Here is a 14,269-nt window from a genome sequence, read left to right on the forward strand (position 1 = left end):
CGGCGAACTCATCATCTGCTTTTGTAAAAACTTCCCGGCGGACAAGGCCCATTAATAACCATTGACACTGCATTTTGATGCTATCTCGAGCCGGGCGAGATGCAGGCCGGAACAACACTGTTCCGCTATCGGCAATGCTCTGCGAATGTAACATGCTCAACGTCAAACTTGGCGTTGAAAGCTCAGGGACAAAACAATCGAGATGAAAGTTTCAAAAACTCTCATCTCGACTTCAGACGGTGCAGATGTCTTGTCTCAAGTATGTTTTTCAAAAGAAAACGAATAAACGGAATATCTTTGAATTTTGAACGATCATCAACCTATACAAATATACCTACTGCGAAATTCTCAAATAGAAACGTTCATCCGTTTTTGCTTTAAAAAATTAAGCAACGGCATGGATTTTGAATTCTCCTCACATAAATACTCGTTTTTAGATTCTTAGTATTGATGCGTTGGATTCGCGGCACTCAAGGTTTCCTACAATGTAAGTGTAATTTTTGGGAATCAACATTTAAGCTGGTTCAATGGAAGCCATATCTTGTATCAGAACGACATGCGATACATCGCATCGATTAGCTCCATTTTTTTTAGCTACTCGTCATTTTTCTCGATTTTTGAGATCCCAATTCTGTTGATAGGATACGAAAGAATTCACTCACCAATTTTGACAAACAAATTCAACGTAATAAAGGCGTGGTTTTTTCAGAGGAAAAATATCGCATTCGAGTGCAGTTTCGACATCGGTATCGCAAAATTGTTTGTAAAAATTGGTGAGTGAATTCTTAAGTCTCCTGACAACAGCATTGCGATCTCAAAATTCGAGAAAAATGACGAGTAGCTAGAAAATGGAACTAATCGATGCGATATATCGCATGTCGTTCTGACACAAAATATGGTGTCCATCGAATCACCTTAATGTTTCTTTCTTTTGCGTGATAGATTGATTAGAGTGTTGAATTTTTCCCGACAACTTAAGAAGTGCTGAAAATGAAGTATCGATAAGGGTATTTTTTTAGGAACTATTATTCGCTATTTTTGGACGGCATGTGTCTGTTTTAATGACTACGTACTTTAATTTGAGCCATGCATATTGATCCATTCTATGCGCAAAATGTACATGTACGTGCCACGCGAGCAAAGCTCGTGAAACTCTGAAAACGGCGGTAAATTGAGTAATTGATAAGCGGAATCGTAAAGTGTTTGAACACAAAAGAATAGTGGCTCACTGACGGACAGGAGGCACATCAACGCGGAAGGGGGGGGGGGCAGACCTGGAGGGAGCTGATGTGTAATTGATCTGTCTTGTGAAGATACTTGCTGAATGGTAATTAGGGCGTGCATTAATTAGAAAATAAGTATATGTACGGAGGCATTAATGACGCAATTACTCGCGATTGAGACCGTGCATTCGGACGCTTTTCGCTGAACCCTCCCTCTCCAAGTTATGAGGAAGGGGGCACTGCGAAGAAACGGTGACTCTAACGCCAAACCCTAGGGGTGGCCTAGCTTCAAATGCTCTACAGACTGTCGGGCTCCGTCCAAGAGAGAATTGGGGGTTCAATCTGGAAAGTGGGATCTGGGAGGTTTTTTAGGGAAGTTTTGAAAACGTACTTCACCTAAATCCAGGGCCGGATTTAGGGGGTGGCCACATGGGCCGCGGCCCATGGCGGCAAATTTAGGGGGCGGCAAATTTTGCAATTTTTTTAAATGCAGCTATAAAGAAAATTCGGAATCAGAGAAAAAAAATTACAAACGAGAAAAGGTGACAAAATCTCTCATTTCCTGAGAGTGTATTTCTAATTTTTTCGTCTTTCTGAGATACAATAGACAGCACCTTTAATTAGTCGAGTTAAGACTAAGAGAGAAACCTGAACATGGAATTTGGTTTGGAACGGCGCGGCGCAGAGAGCAATGATGACGAGAACTTGAGATGCAACGGAGAAACCCTCGCTCGGCGCGGCGGTCGGCATGTAACACATATTAGCGCCTACAAGACTGCCTGAATACTTCACGCATTGCGTCAAAGACAGTGCGGTCGCTGCGGTCAGCAGCGAGCGGCGTGAAACGCATAGCGCCTACAAGACTGCATGAATACTTCATGCATTGCGTCAAACACAGTGCGTGCAGCAGCGGTCGGCGTGAAACGCATAGCGCATACAAAGCTGTAGAAATACTTCACGCATTGCGCCAAACACAGAGCGGTCAGCGCGGCGAGGCGGCGGAAGTTAAAATTATTAAACCACATTTAAGTTTGTTCTGTCATTATTTTTTCGTTCATTTCATATAAATGGAAGGCATTGTCCACACAGAGATAGGTTTACGGAACTTAACTATCGCGCCAAATTCCGTGAACTTTTGCTGGTATAGTGTTGACAGGGCTCTCGAAAAAAATGTGTCCAACACGAGTAAACGCGTCTTATGCACCCCTCCCCCTCCGGCACGTTCACTTGATGGTTTTTATTGATGTTTCAAAACGAATGAGAAGTGGGCGGCAAAATACAGGCGGCCCATGGGCGGCAAGTAAGTAAATCCGGCCCTGTCTAAATCGTATTTAGGCATGTGTTTGTGCTTACCGCTTTTGATTCACCGGCAAATGTGCTGAATAGCGAAAGGAACGTATTTAGCGAAAGGAGGCCTCTCCGAGGCCGTGTTCGCCTAAGTTTAAGGGCAAAAATATTTTGGTGCTCTAAAGCCTGTGCACTCCTGCTTGGTGCAGTAGATAGAGGTTAGCCGCAACTGCCACAAGACAGAGGTTAACAATTAAACAAAGAGCAATGAAACATAAACTATGTGGCTAGCCGAGGAAAATGCCTCGAGTATGCAAAGGAAACTGTTTTGGAAGGTAGGTTTAGTGACGTGGGGATGTACATAAGAATTAAAGTCCTACATGGAAACGCCTCCAAATATCCCAGAGAACTTGTTGCAAACGGTTTAATTAATTTTCATGTAACTAAAGGACATTAATGCGCGTTTTACTCCGACAATTTTGAGCCCTAAACGCTTAAAGCTTCAAGGGTCTCAAAGTTACGGGTTTCGAATCGTCATTGCTCCAGGTATTTTTGTCCCAAAATGTTCGTGAGATATTTGAGAGTATTACCACTCAAAGATAAACAAAGTAGATTATTTTCAGTAATCGGACGTATAACGGGGGACTCGGTAATCAAATATGAGAACTGGACAAGTATGTATTGGCCAATTTTCCTCGATTTTGGCCCTAATTACGAAAAAATGAAAAATGATCCCGCTTAAAAGCTCGCAGAATTGCATAGTCGGTGTGGCCTCCAGAGACCGAGTGCTTGACTGCGTTCGGCCGAAGTCGGTCCAAACGCCCGTACACCACTGCACAAGCTAAGAGCTTGCGAAATCCACGCCTCATCGCCACATTGCTTGTCGAATTAATAAAAAGAAAAAATTTACGAAATATCCAAGAGAGTTCGTCATGGTTGGTTCCCATCATGAGGACGCCATACTTTTCGCCACCGACAATAATCTTCGCTTATAGTGATGATCAATGAGAGAAAACTATCTATTTTACAAATAATGGGCGCTTTGACGATCAAATTATACTCAAAGCCGTACTAATCAGTTATAATTGATAAAAAAAGCAGGTATTGCAACTCTTTAAAAGCTGTTGAATCAAAGTTGCATTAAAAGGATCTTGAAAGTATTAACAATTGACGGTGGCCAGAGTGGCAAAAGTGCTACTGGTTTCAGCATCAATAATTAAGCCCATGATAAGGTCAAAATCCACGACTTAATGCTGAAAAAAGCATTCAAAGTTGTGGGCACACTGGAAAAAAAAACACGTTGGATCTAGAGTCAAGACGCTTAAAAACATCGACAAGAAAAATACTCTCGATTCAATCGGATTTAAGCTGAAATCAAGAACCGAGCCTCTTAATTTGAGCGGATTTCCTTTTGATTTAAGCTTAAATCTGATTGAATCAAGAGTATTTTTTCTTGTCAATGTTTTCAAGAGTCTGGACTCTAGATCCAATGTGTTTTTTTTCCAATGCATAACTAGTGGCTCGCGAGAGTCTACATCTTTTTTTCTTCTTTTTTTAAAAAAATAAATAAATAAATAAAACGCGTGCATTGCATGTGAATATAAGACCGAACAAGTGAGAGGGGGTTATCGGTGAGTTTTTTTACCTAGCTAGGCCCTATAAAGTGTCCACGTTTGTCCTCCGAATTGGAGCACACGTTGAATCACCTCTTGCAGTTGGATAGCAATAAGCTCACCAGTTACTCATATGCATATGAGTACCCTGGTAAAAATTGGCAGTAGAATGTGTGTTCCAAAATACTATAGACCTAATGCTGGTTGTAAGATTTCCAATAGCTTCTGTAGCCGACTGTATAATTTCTTATGGCCTTTTATAGCCGAAGGCGATTAAGCAACAGCCAGACGATACTGTTTATGCTAAACGTTACTAAATACGGATACTAGGAGTTAGTTATAAGTTTTTGGACTACCGCTCTCTTTTTGTGCCGTAGTATCTTGATTTATTTTGCGAGGAAAGCTCCGTACTTTTGAGGGATGCCTGTCATTCTTAATATGTTGGAGCGCCTTCAATTTCTTATGATACTGTGCAATACCTCTGGTGTGAAATAGTTGCTTCAAGCGCCGTGGTACGCTGCGGCGGGGCGCGGCGGGCGGGCAGCCAGCGAAACGCGCATTGGCGCCTACAAACCTAACAGGGATACTTCACGCATTGCGCAATGTGTGAAGTATCCCTGTTAGGTTTATAGGCGCCAGTGCGTCGCCGCTCCGCTTTATGTTTGGCTCTAATCTCGCGGAGTCAGCGTTTTTCAACTCATGATTTTGAAATGTTTGCACACTCTGTATGGATTATTCTCATTTTAATTGATGAAAAAAAATATGTTTTAAAGGAAAACATAATGTGTGTTTTGTTAATATTAAGGTAGTTCCGTATCAAACTTAATGATTTCCAAAGTACACGAATTTCTACACAATTTCTTATAGCCTTTTATAGCCAATGGCGATAAAGTGTAAAGCCCGGCGATAGGAACTATAGCCCGACTGTATACTTTTTTATAGCTTCGTATAGCCCGGCTATATGATTTGCTCCGCTTTCTACAGTCAGCTATGTGATTTTCAATATTCTACTTTAGTCGGCTTTAAGAACTCCTACGGTATTTTGAAACGCAGCTCCTAGCGTCAATTTTTACCAGGGTGCGGTCTTTATTTTTAAAAAAATAATCCATGTGTTCGGCGGGATGATTCGAGTTGAAATTTACAATTTACAATTTATACAACAATTTAAGCAAAATTAAATTATACCGGTCCCTCAAAAAATTCTTTTAGATTATAATAAGCTTTATTTTTTAGTTTTATTTTCAATTGGTTGAGGAATATTTTGACGGATATTATAATTATTAAACGAATATTTTGACGGACCTTAATAATCGATTCTTTACCATGGGTTTAAATGGCATAACAATCGATATGTCGCAGGCAAATAGACAAATCAGGCATTTTGTTAAATGCCTGGGCAAATAGTTAAATTTTTGTATTTAGACTGAAATTCTGATTATTTTGCTAACTGTAGACGAAATAATTATCTGATAATGTGGAAAAGACTTCCCTGTAAAAACTTGTTCCATACGTTCATAAATACGTTTTTTCTGGTCCTTTAATGCGAATTTATCTCAGAATATGCAGCATTTCATAAAATAAAAAGTTTTCACAATTTGGACGGATGAAGAACTAGGAGAAGCAGTTTTGAACCGGAAATAAGATGATAGTTTGTACTTGAACGTGTTTTTTGTCCCAAAAAATTGAAAATTAGAGAGGTCTTTGTAAAAACGTGAAAAACCTCGTAAACTCTGAAAATTTAACTACCTGCCTAGGCATTTGATAAAATGCCTGATTTGACTATTTGCCTGCGACAGATACATCGCAATTCACGCCACGCCACTGTTCCGCGCCCCTTTTTTCTGTACATAGTTGATTTTAGCATAAATACAGTCCATGATTGTGAGATGCAAGAAAGACGCGACGCCATCGGGAGGCTGAAGTCACGGCGACGTCGAGCGGGCAGCTGGGCGCCTCCTTTGCGTCTTGGCGTACAATGGAACGAGTCAATAAAAAAGTCGGCAAAGATACGGAAACTTTGAAAACGCACTGAAAAAAAAAGTTCGGTAAATTATGGAACCACGATGTTGTTCGGTACACACGACCGAATTATTCGGTCTGCTCAGCCGAACTGTTCGGTCCACTGAACCGAACTGTAAGAATTTATTATGGCTCGGTCGCACAAACCGAACAATTCGGTCGAACAGACCGAATAATTCGGTTGTGTGTACCGAACAACATCGTGGTTCCATAATTTATCGAACTTTTTTTTTCAGTGCGTGTATATTCGGCAGCAAAAAACACAGAGGTTTGAAAGGGACTGCATTGATTTTCTCGTGAAATTTTCTTCAAGAAACACCCCTTATAATTTAAAATTTGAAGAAATACACTTCACAATTTGCAGTTTCGATCAACAATGTCATGCCCGAACTCTCCGAGTGATTCGTTGCACTGTGCGGCGACGACGACGGACAGATGGCGGGAGGGGAAGAGTTGGGCCTGCATCGGCGATAACCTTCAAAGTTCCATAACTCGCGCCGGAGTGACCGCGATCTTGCTCATAAGACGCTGCGCGGCGCAGCGCCGCGACGCCCGGGACGCCGCAACCGCGCGCGGGCCCCGATTGTTTCCTGCACTAATTTCGCATTCGCCCTAGACCAACTGGACCGGTCCGCGCCCGTCAACGCGGATCAGCTGGTCCTCCCACCAACCGGATGGCTCCACCATCAACCGCCCTCTTTACTCTTTGCTAGTGACAACTAGAATACCTATATTGAGAGAGTATGGCCACTGGGCCCCATGGAGAGGCTTAGGACCCAAAAATGGCGGTGCTTTGTTTTGGTTTTTGTGGGTGGGAGGGGGGGGGGTCATTGCCAACTTTTGACGGTTATCACCAACCGCACTTGCTGCCAACCTTACTACATCTAAGATCATTTTTCTCAAAAATCGCACATGATTAGTCTTAAAAATATGTAAAACAGTCGCAATAGTGCATTTGAGTAAATTTCTCGTTACGATAAGCAAAAAAAAAAAACTACATTTTGAGTCATTTTGCATTATATTAATTCATGGCGTCCGCCATTTTTGGGTCCTAAGGGCTCCATTCAGCCTAAGATGGCTGAGCCAATCAGAGGTGGTAACACCAGTGGCCATACTCTCTCAATATAGGTACTCTAGTGACAACCAACGATATATGTAGAAAATATAGATTGACGGTGGCCTACGAAAAAACGTAACACACATGGAGCGGTCGTTCGATAGGCGGGCGGGGAGTGGAAATGGCCGATTGCTATCTTCGTCATAACCTCAAATACATGGAATCTTACGGGAGTTTTTAGAACAAATGATTTAGCGTTGAAATGTTCATCGTAAACGCACTTAATGAATGGCTGAGTTTCACATCTGGACACAGATTTTCAAATAGTTGGTTCTAAATTTGATGTGAGTCCGTGTTCAGCAACAGTCCCATAAGAAGCCATAGGAAACCGACTATCTTCGTCCTAACCTAATTGTTGCTCCTGGTGTGTTACGAATTTCACTGTTGGTGTAGCATAGGATCCCCCTATCTATAGTTTCTAGATCGTTGGTGACAACTGGATTACGTCTTTGTTAAAACCAGGCCTCTTAGAAACATCGGGAAATGAGTTTTTCGTGCGTAAGAAGATCAGGGCCGGATTAGCGCTCAGGGGCCCGGGGCGAAAACGGATATAAGGGCACATTGCGGGATGTATAATTCGTTGATTAAAGGCGGCTCACGAATTAAGAAAATTAAGGGCCCCAGATGATCTCACTGTAGAGCCCAGGCCACATGACCCCTGAAATCCTAGTTTCAGGACCTCTTCAATTCTCCAAAATCCCCCAGACTTCAAAGGCCCTCAAAAGATCTGATCGGACCACTCGCAGAGAAACATACAGATAGGTCGCTTTATAGCACTCCCTCTCGCTCTACGACACGTGACCTCTACTTCTCTCTGTCCGACCACAACCCTTGGGGCATTGAGTGCCTTAACAAATCTGCTTCAATCCCCTCCCTCCAACCTCTCATTGGGCGCCTTTTGCACCTTCTCCCACGAGGCACCCAAAAAAAAAGAAAAAACAATGAAAAATGATAAATGAAAAAACTGTTCTAGGGGGCTCAGGGCACTGCAGCACCATGGCACTTCAGATAATCTGGCCCTGGTGAATACTGAAATTTTCTAATTTAAAATGCGCAAAAATTACAGCATTTTAATGCGACGTTTTGAAAACACCTGTGAAGGTAATATTAAGCAGGGCTGACAGAATTTATTATGAGTCACTCCACAAACTTTTTGGAACATGAAATGGCGTCCTCAAAAACGAAAATCACATCTTGCCTGAAATTAACCTCGCTCATAAATTAGATGCAAATTGAGGAGGATGTCAAAATTGGTCACACTCCAAACATTTTTATCTTTTTTTTTAAATGCAATTGCAATTTTGTTCAGCAAGGAGTCATTCAAAGAAACGTATTTCTTTGTCATTGGCGACAAACATAATCTCTTTGAATTGAGAAACAACCCATTCGATTTTTCCAAAAAAATCTTTTACTGAAAATTTTTTTCCTGTAATCCAAGAAAGAAAAGTCTTTTAATTCTGGAAAATTTTAAGGTCATACTTTTTTAAAATATTTTCCTCTGCATTCGACGGTGGACATTTCGTCGCCCCTCTGAAGTAGGGACGTATACCTCAATTTCCACGTGAGCTCTACTTTACATATAAATCCATGCTTTCTGAGGCTCATGCGGAAATCGAGATACGCCTTTTTTATCTGCGGGCCGATTATTGGAACTGATAGACAAAGCTATAGACAAAGACGACAAAAGGGATTTGGAGGGATCCTATTGGTGGAAGCAGGTGGTGGCAATGGACATGAGAGGTAGGTAATGGACTAACTAACGGCAACCCACTAAAGACCCGACAGTTAGTCCATCATTTTCTGCCTTAGTCCATAAGAACCAACCATGTCAACCAATAAGATCGCTCCATACTCCCTATGTCTTCTTTGTCCATATGCTTCAATAATCGCCCCGCAGAGGAGCAACGATTTGCCTCTCACTTCGAAAAAAGTTTCAAGTCATGGAGACGTTCGCTTAATCTAAGGATTGCTTCTCTGTTTCAGCGCTAGACACAACTAATGTGACAGTCAAGAAACAAGTGTTCGAGCTTCTGTCCGCACTCTGCGTCTACAATGCCGACGGCTACACGAGAGCTCTTGAAGTTCTGGAGCAGTACAAAGTAAGCCGGCCACAGCAACGACCGCCTTTCATTTATTCCTTTATTTATTTGCATAATTGCAATTCCGCTCGAGTTAATTGCATGTTATCACTCGGCACATCTTAAAATCCTCTTGTAATTGCACCAATAAAGTAGCACTTCATCCCCGTTTTGACACTGAAATCCGACGCCCTACCCAGCAAGTGTTTGCTTATCGATCAAACGCTCGAGCAAATATTCCGATCCAGCCATTGATACGTGCGCATTACCCCGCGGACAAGATCTTTAAATGATTTTCTGCTTTTGCAGAGATCCTTTGGTTTTGCTATCAGCACTGAAAAGCTTATAGTTCTCGCTCAAGTTTTTGCAGCAAGGTACTATGGAATTGTACACTGAAAAAAACTGTGGATAAAATTGCCATATTAACAGTTTCTCACACATAAATTTTCTATTATCAGTAGCTATTACCAGTAATAATGGTATTTTTTATGAAGTATGTAGTAAAATTACCGACGTAGTGGTAAAAGTACCTCTATTAGTAGTAACGAGTTCTATATTCATTAAGAATTTCCATGAAACACCATCCTCATGGTGAAGTTAACCGTAGTTTTCCCTCAATGTGCCTGTACATGCACATTACTACAAGGAAGAACCTCGGTTACACAAACTAATAAGTTCAGTGGGCGCTTCTCGGTCCAGAAGACCGCTCCCTCAGTCGTGCAAATCAACCTCTTTGGTTAATAGAACCGATTTTTAGTTTCGTGGGCGGAAGGCTTACAATTAGTTTTGCCAAGGGAAAATTCATTTCAACGAGCCAAAAACATTAGTTCACATGGAACATGCTACGCATCAATCAAAGTGTCTATCAACCAAATACATGTAGTTTCCCTGGTAAAAATGGCAAGTGTTAGGTCAGTGAATTTTCCACTGAGGTCAGTGCAATTTGCTCTGAGGTCAGTTCAGTTTTCTCTGACGTAAGTGTTAAAGCACTTACCCAAGAAGTCAGCACTGAGGTAAGAGGCACTGACGTCGGGAGAAAGACTTACCTAAGTGCAGAGATGTCTCTGAGGTAAGCGGGACTGAGGTCAGGACTTGGTTCAGAGGGTAAGTCTCTGACATCAATCTTAATCGAACCGCACTCACTCCCAAAAAGTAGAGATGGCTCCCCCTTCCCCCACCCTATTTCATTTTCGTGGGGGAATATTTCCTCGGGACACGGGGACCACAAACTTTATCTTTCAGAGAGGCATATTTTGTAGAAGGTGGGATTTTCTAAGAGGGAAGGAAAACTAGTTTAAGTAGCCACACTCTTGAATAATTTGTTTTACCCTCTTCGTTTAAGATGGCACTTAAATAATTAAAACACAACAAAAAATGAGATCGATAAAAATATTATCACCGCTAAAATATGTATTTAGATATATTTATTTAAGCATTATTATTTTTTTATAAAAAAAAATAGTTTTAAATTTGGTTTTAATTTTTTTCAGTTTTAACTGTTTTTAAAATGTTTCAGTCTCAATTTTTTTTTTAAAATTTTCCTACTTTATTTTCAATTCTTTTCTAACTTTTTTACTCCTTTACTTTCAATTTTTGTATCTGCTAATTTATATTTTTTGTATAATTTCAACTTTCATTATTTTTTTTGCATCATTAGCTTTAATTTTGAATTTTAGTGCGATCCATTTTTTTTTCAAAGAAACGTAACTTCACCGAAAAAAAAGGGAAGTTAAATTAACATTTTGAATGTAAAAAAAGTGTGCGACAACTTATAAATGCTGAATTACCCGCCACAGCAGTTAATTTTACATCTTGGCATTGCTGAAGTAACTGCTGTGGCAGGTATTTTAGCATTTTGTAAGTTCTCGCACACTTTTTTTACATCCAGAATGTTAAATTAACTTCAATTTTTTTTCGGTGTTACAAAACTTCATTTACATGTTGATTGAGTAAAAAAGAATAATAGAAAAATTAAGTATCGGATTCACATTCAAAGACAAAATCATCATTTGCTGGCAAAATTACCCCAATGGGGGCCCTGAAATGGTAAAATTACGCCCCTAACACGTACACGCGCAGGTAGTGTAGTGGTTCAATCGCTAGGACGATCACCGAAGTTAAGTTACGTCGGGCGTAGTTAGTACTTAGATTGGAGACCGCATGGGAACGAGCGATGTCCCCTGAAGATTGTGATACTTGCTTGGGATTGAAAACTCACAGCAGCCCTCCCTGATCGTCAAATAGTGACTTAACGTACCTGGCAGATCGGTAATTAAAGAAATTTTTGCCTGTACAGTATTTCTGGGAGTTTCCACTCCGCTTACGTCTGAGACACTTAGGTCAGTGCCACTTACATCAGAGGCACTTGCCTTTGGAACAGACCTAACACTGAGGTAGCAGATCAGCGCCCGGCAGCACTGACATCAGTGCTTAGGTCTGTTCCAAAGGCAAGTGCTACTGATCTGAGCACTTGCCATTTTTTACCAGGGTTGGCCTGAATTATTAAGGGAGTAGAGTAGACGTAGTGCTTCGAACCGGGAAACGCTCATCAAAGTAACAGGTGCTAAAATATCGTACCAATGACTATACTCGGAGAACTACGTAACTTAGTTCAAAACTTTGCAGCCGTCATTTTTTTTTAGGTAGAATTAATATATTTATGAATTTGAATGATCAGAAAATATTTATCAGTTATTAGCGACAAAATTAATCCGATTTGAATTTAATCTTTCAGTTCGGAAACGGCCAATCTCGAGTTTTTTACGATGTTCATTTTTTTGCGTAGACACTCCTTTTCGGTCTTTCAAGCAGTTTTTAGCATTTCCTAAAATATTTAATTTTTTCGAGATGACCGATTTCGAACCGAAAGATTCGATTTTAAATCAGTCTCTGATGAGATCCGGTAATAAAAAAAAATATAGGGACCAAGAGAGTTATGTTAATTTAAAAAATTCGTATTCAATCCATTAGAAGCATGCCATATGGCATTATGTTATGGAATTACATTGACATATTATGTGGGTTATTCATATATAAGTTCTCATCAGGGCGTAAACAAAGTAAAAATAAATGTTACTCTAATCATTAAGGTGATGTGATATTTTTTCCCTTTACTTTCAGATCCTCAAGGATGAAAGATATAGACTTAAAGTGGTGGTGGTTGAACTTCAAAACGCCACCACGGTGGATTACCAAACCTCCTTAGTCGCTTTCATCAACTGCCTCATCATATCCACGCCACAGCTGAAAGACCGTATCCGAATTAGAAATGAATTTATTGGTAAGTTGAAAATGTTCCCTCGTTACTTCCCAAACTCCGATTCCTTTCTTGAACATTATGAACACAACAACCTATTTTGATGATGGACTGAATGCACAGAAAGGGTATATCAAAACGATCGAATTGGATCCGGTAGTAAAAAACTTAATTAATATACTTTGCTCATTTGAATCGTCGGTCTACAGTGAATTTGATCTAGTTTTTTTGTTGTGAAAAAGAAAAAGAAAAAAATAATGTCAAAACTTGCGAGTAGAATTAAATGAAGCCTACAGGAGGGATTTTCAACTCCAAAGTTGTGTTCGGCTGGCACGTAAAATGTCCTGTACTAAAAAATTATGAGAGCATTCGCTGCTTAATAAGTAACCATATGTTTCAAAATTTCCTAAATAGCATTGTTTTACGGCGTTTAAGTGTTTTAATGCCTGATATATTCACCCACTCGGAGACAAAAAGAGGGTCCTTTGTACTTGGATGAGTAAGTTTCATGCTATAGCTGTTGAGTAATCTCGTACGCAGAGGAGCTGGTGTTTGGTGAACTGACTACATACATTTTAAAACCCGCAACTCAAGTCAGTCAAATAATCAAGAAGAAGGAAATATGACTATTCTTGTCCGTAAGGAAATGCTGAATCTTGGAAAGTAAAAGTTTCCACCATTCCTGGAACCAATACTATAGTACTCGTATAGTGTCTCCATCGGGATCGCCCGATTCCGTCCCCCGATTCCGTCCCGAGTTCGATTCCGTCCCGAAATTAAAACCAGATTCCGATTCCGTCCCGGAAAAATAATTTCTAAATACAAGCGGCAACATCGCAGCAATTTGAGTGGTAGCATTTAACTCCTTTTTTCCGAGACCCTTCTTCAGAAATCGGTACTTTTTTGCGTCGTATTTTCGGGTTACCCTTCCTGGACCCGTCGGAAGTAGGGGATGCTTTCGTAGATTTTTTTACGTCGGTTCAGCCACAGTGTGACGAACTAACAGAATTTTGGAGAAAAGTGCAGCGCCAACAAAAACCACCAACGCATGTGAGAGTTTCCACTCCCGTTATAACTCCACTTTTTATAAAACCCATCCAGATCTGTACAGTTTCGTCGGTGTGCTGAAACAAGTTTTTAAAAATTCCAAAATTTTAATCAACTCTGCGAATAAATCTGAGGCCACTCTGCAATCTAAAACTTTGAAAAAAATGAAGGCCATACAAGTGAGCATCACCAAACTCTTCGGTGATAGCAGTGAAGATTCTCTATTCAAATTTATTTACGTTGTTTCCCATAAAAATACGCCTAACATGTTTCTGTAATATTTCCATTTTTATTTATTTATTTTTTTTACCGTTTGACGCATCGGGCTCTTTACACCCGATCAGTTTACACTTCTCAACATTTTTGCTCAGAAGCTGGTTCTCAACGTAATCGCATGATGAGTTTCTTTTATCACTTCCTAATTCTTCTATTGTGCTACCATTTAAATTGCTGCGATGTTGCCGCTTGTATTTAGAAATTATTTTTCCGGGACGGAATCGGAATCTGGTTTTAATTTCGGGACGGAATCGGACTCGGGACGGAATCGGGGACGGAATCGGGCTACGCCCGTCTCCATTTGTCTGTGACTGTGATTAAGGCCCTGTCCCCTTTGCACTGTTCATTATGTT

At 40.5% G+C, this 14,269-nt stretch overlaps 1 protein-coding gene across 1 annotated transcript in view; it reads left to right on the forward strand.

Moving 5' to 3' along the window:
• Positions 1-14,269, forward strand: part of form3 (formin 3) — a 115,124-nt gene that overhangs the window by 49,732 nt on the left and 51,123 nt on the right. The window contains exons 3-4 of the mRNA XM_019056924.2: positions 9,243-9,358; positions 12,458-12,617. Of these exons, the coding sequence (XP_018912469.2) occupies positions 9,243-9,358; positions 12,458-12,617 (276 nt within the window). The remainder of the gene's footprint in view (positions 1-9,242; positions 9,359-12,457; positions 12,618-14,269) is intronic.

This window comes from Bemisia tabaci, chromosome 5, assembly GCF_918797505.1.
Source record: "Bemisia tabaci chromosome 5, PGI_BMITA_v3".
Classification (NCBI taxonomy): Eukaryota; Metazoa; Arthropoda; class Insecta; order Hemiptera; family Aleyrodidae; genus Bemisia; species Bemisia tabaci.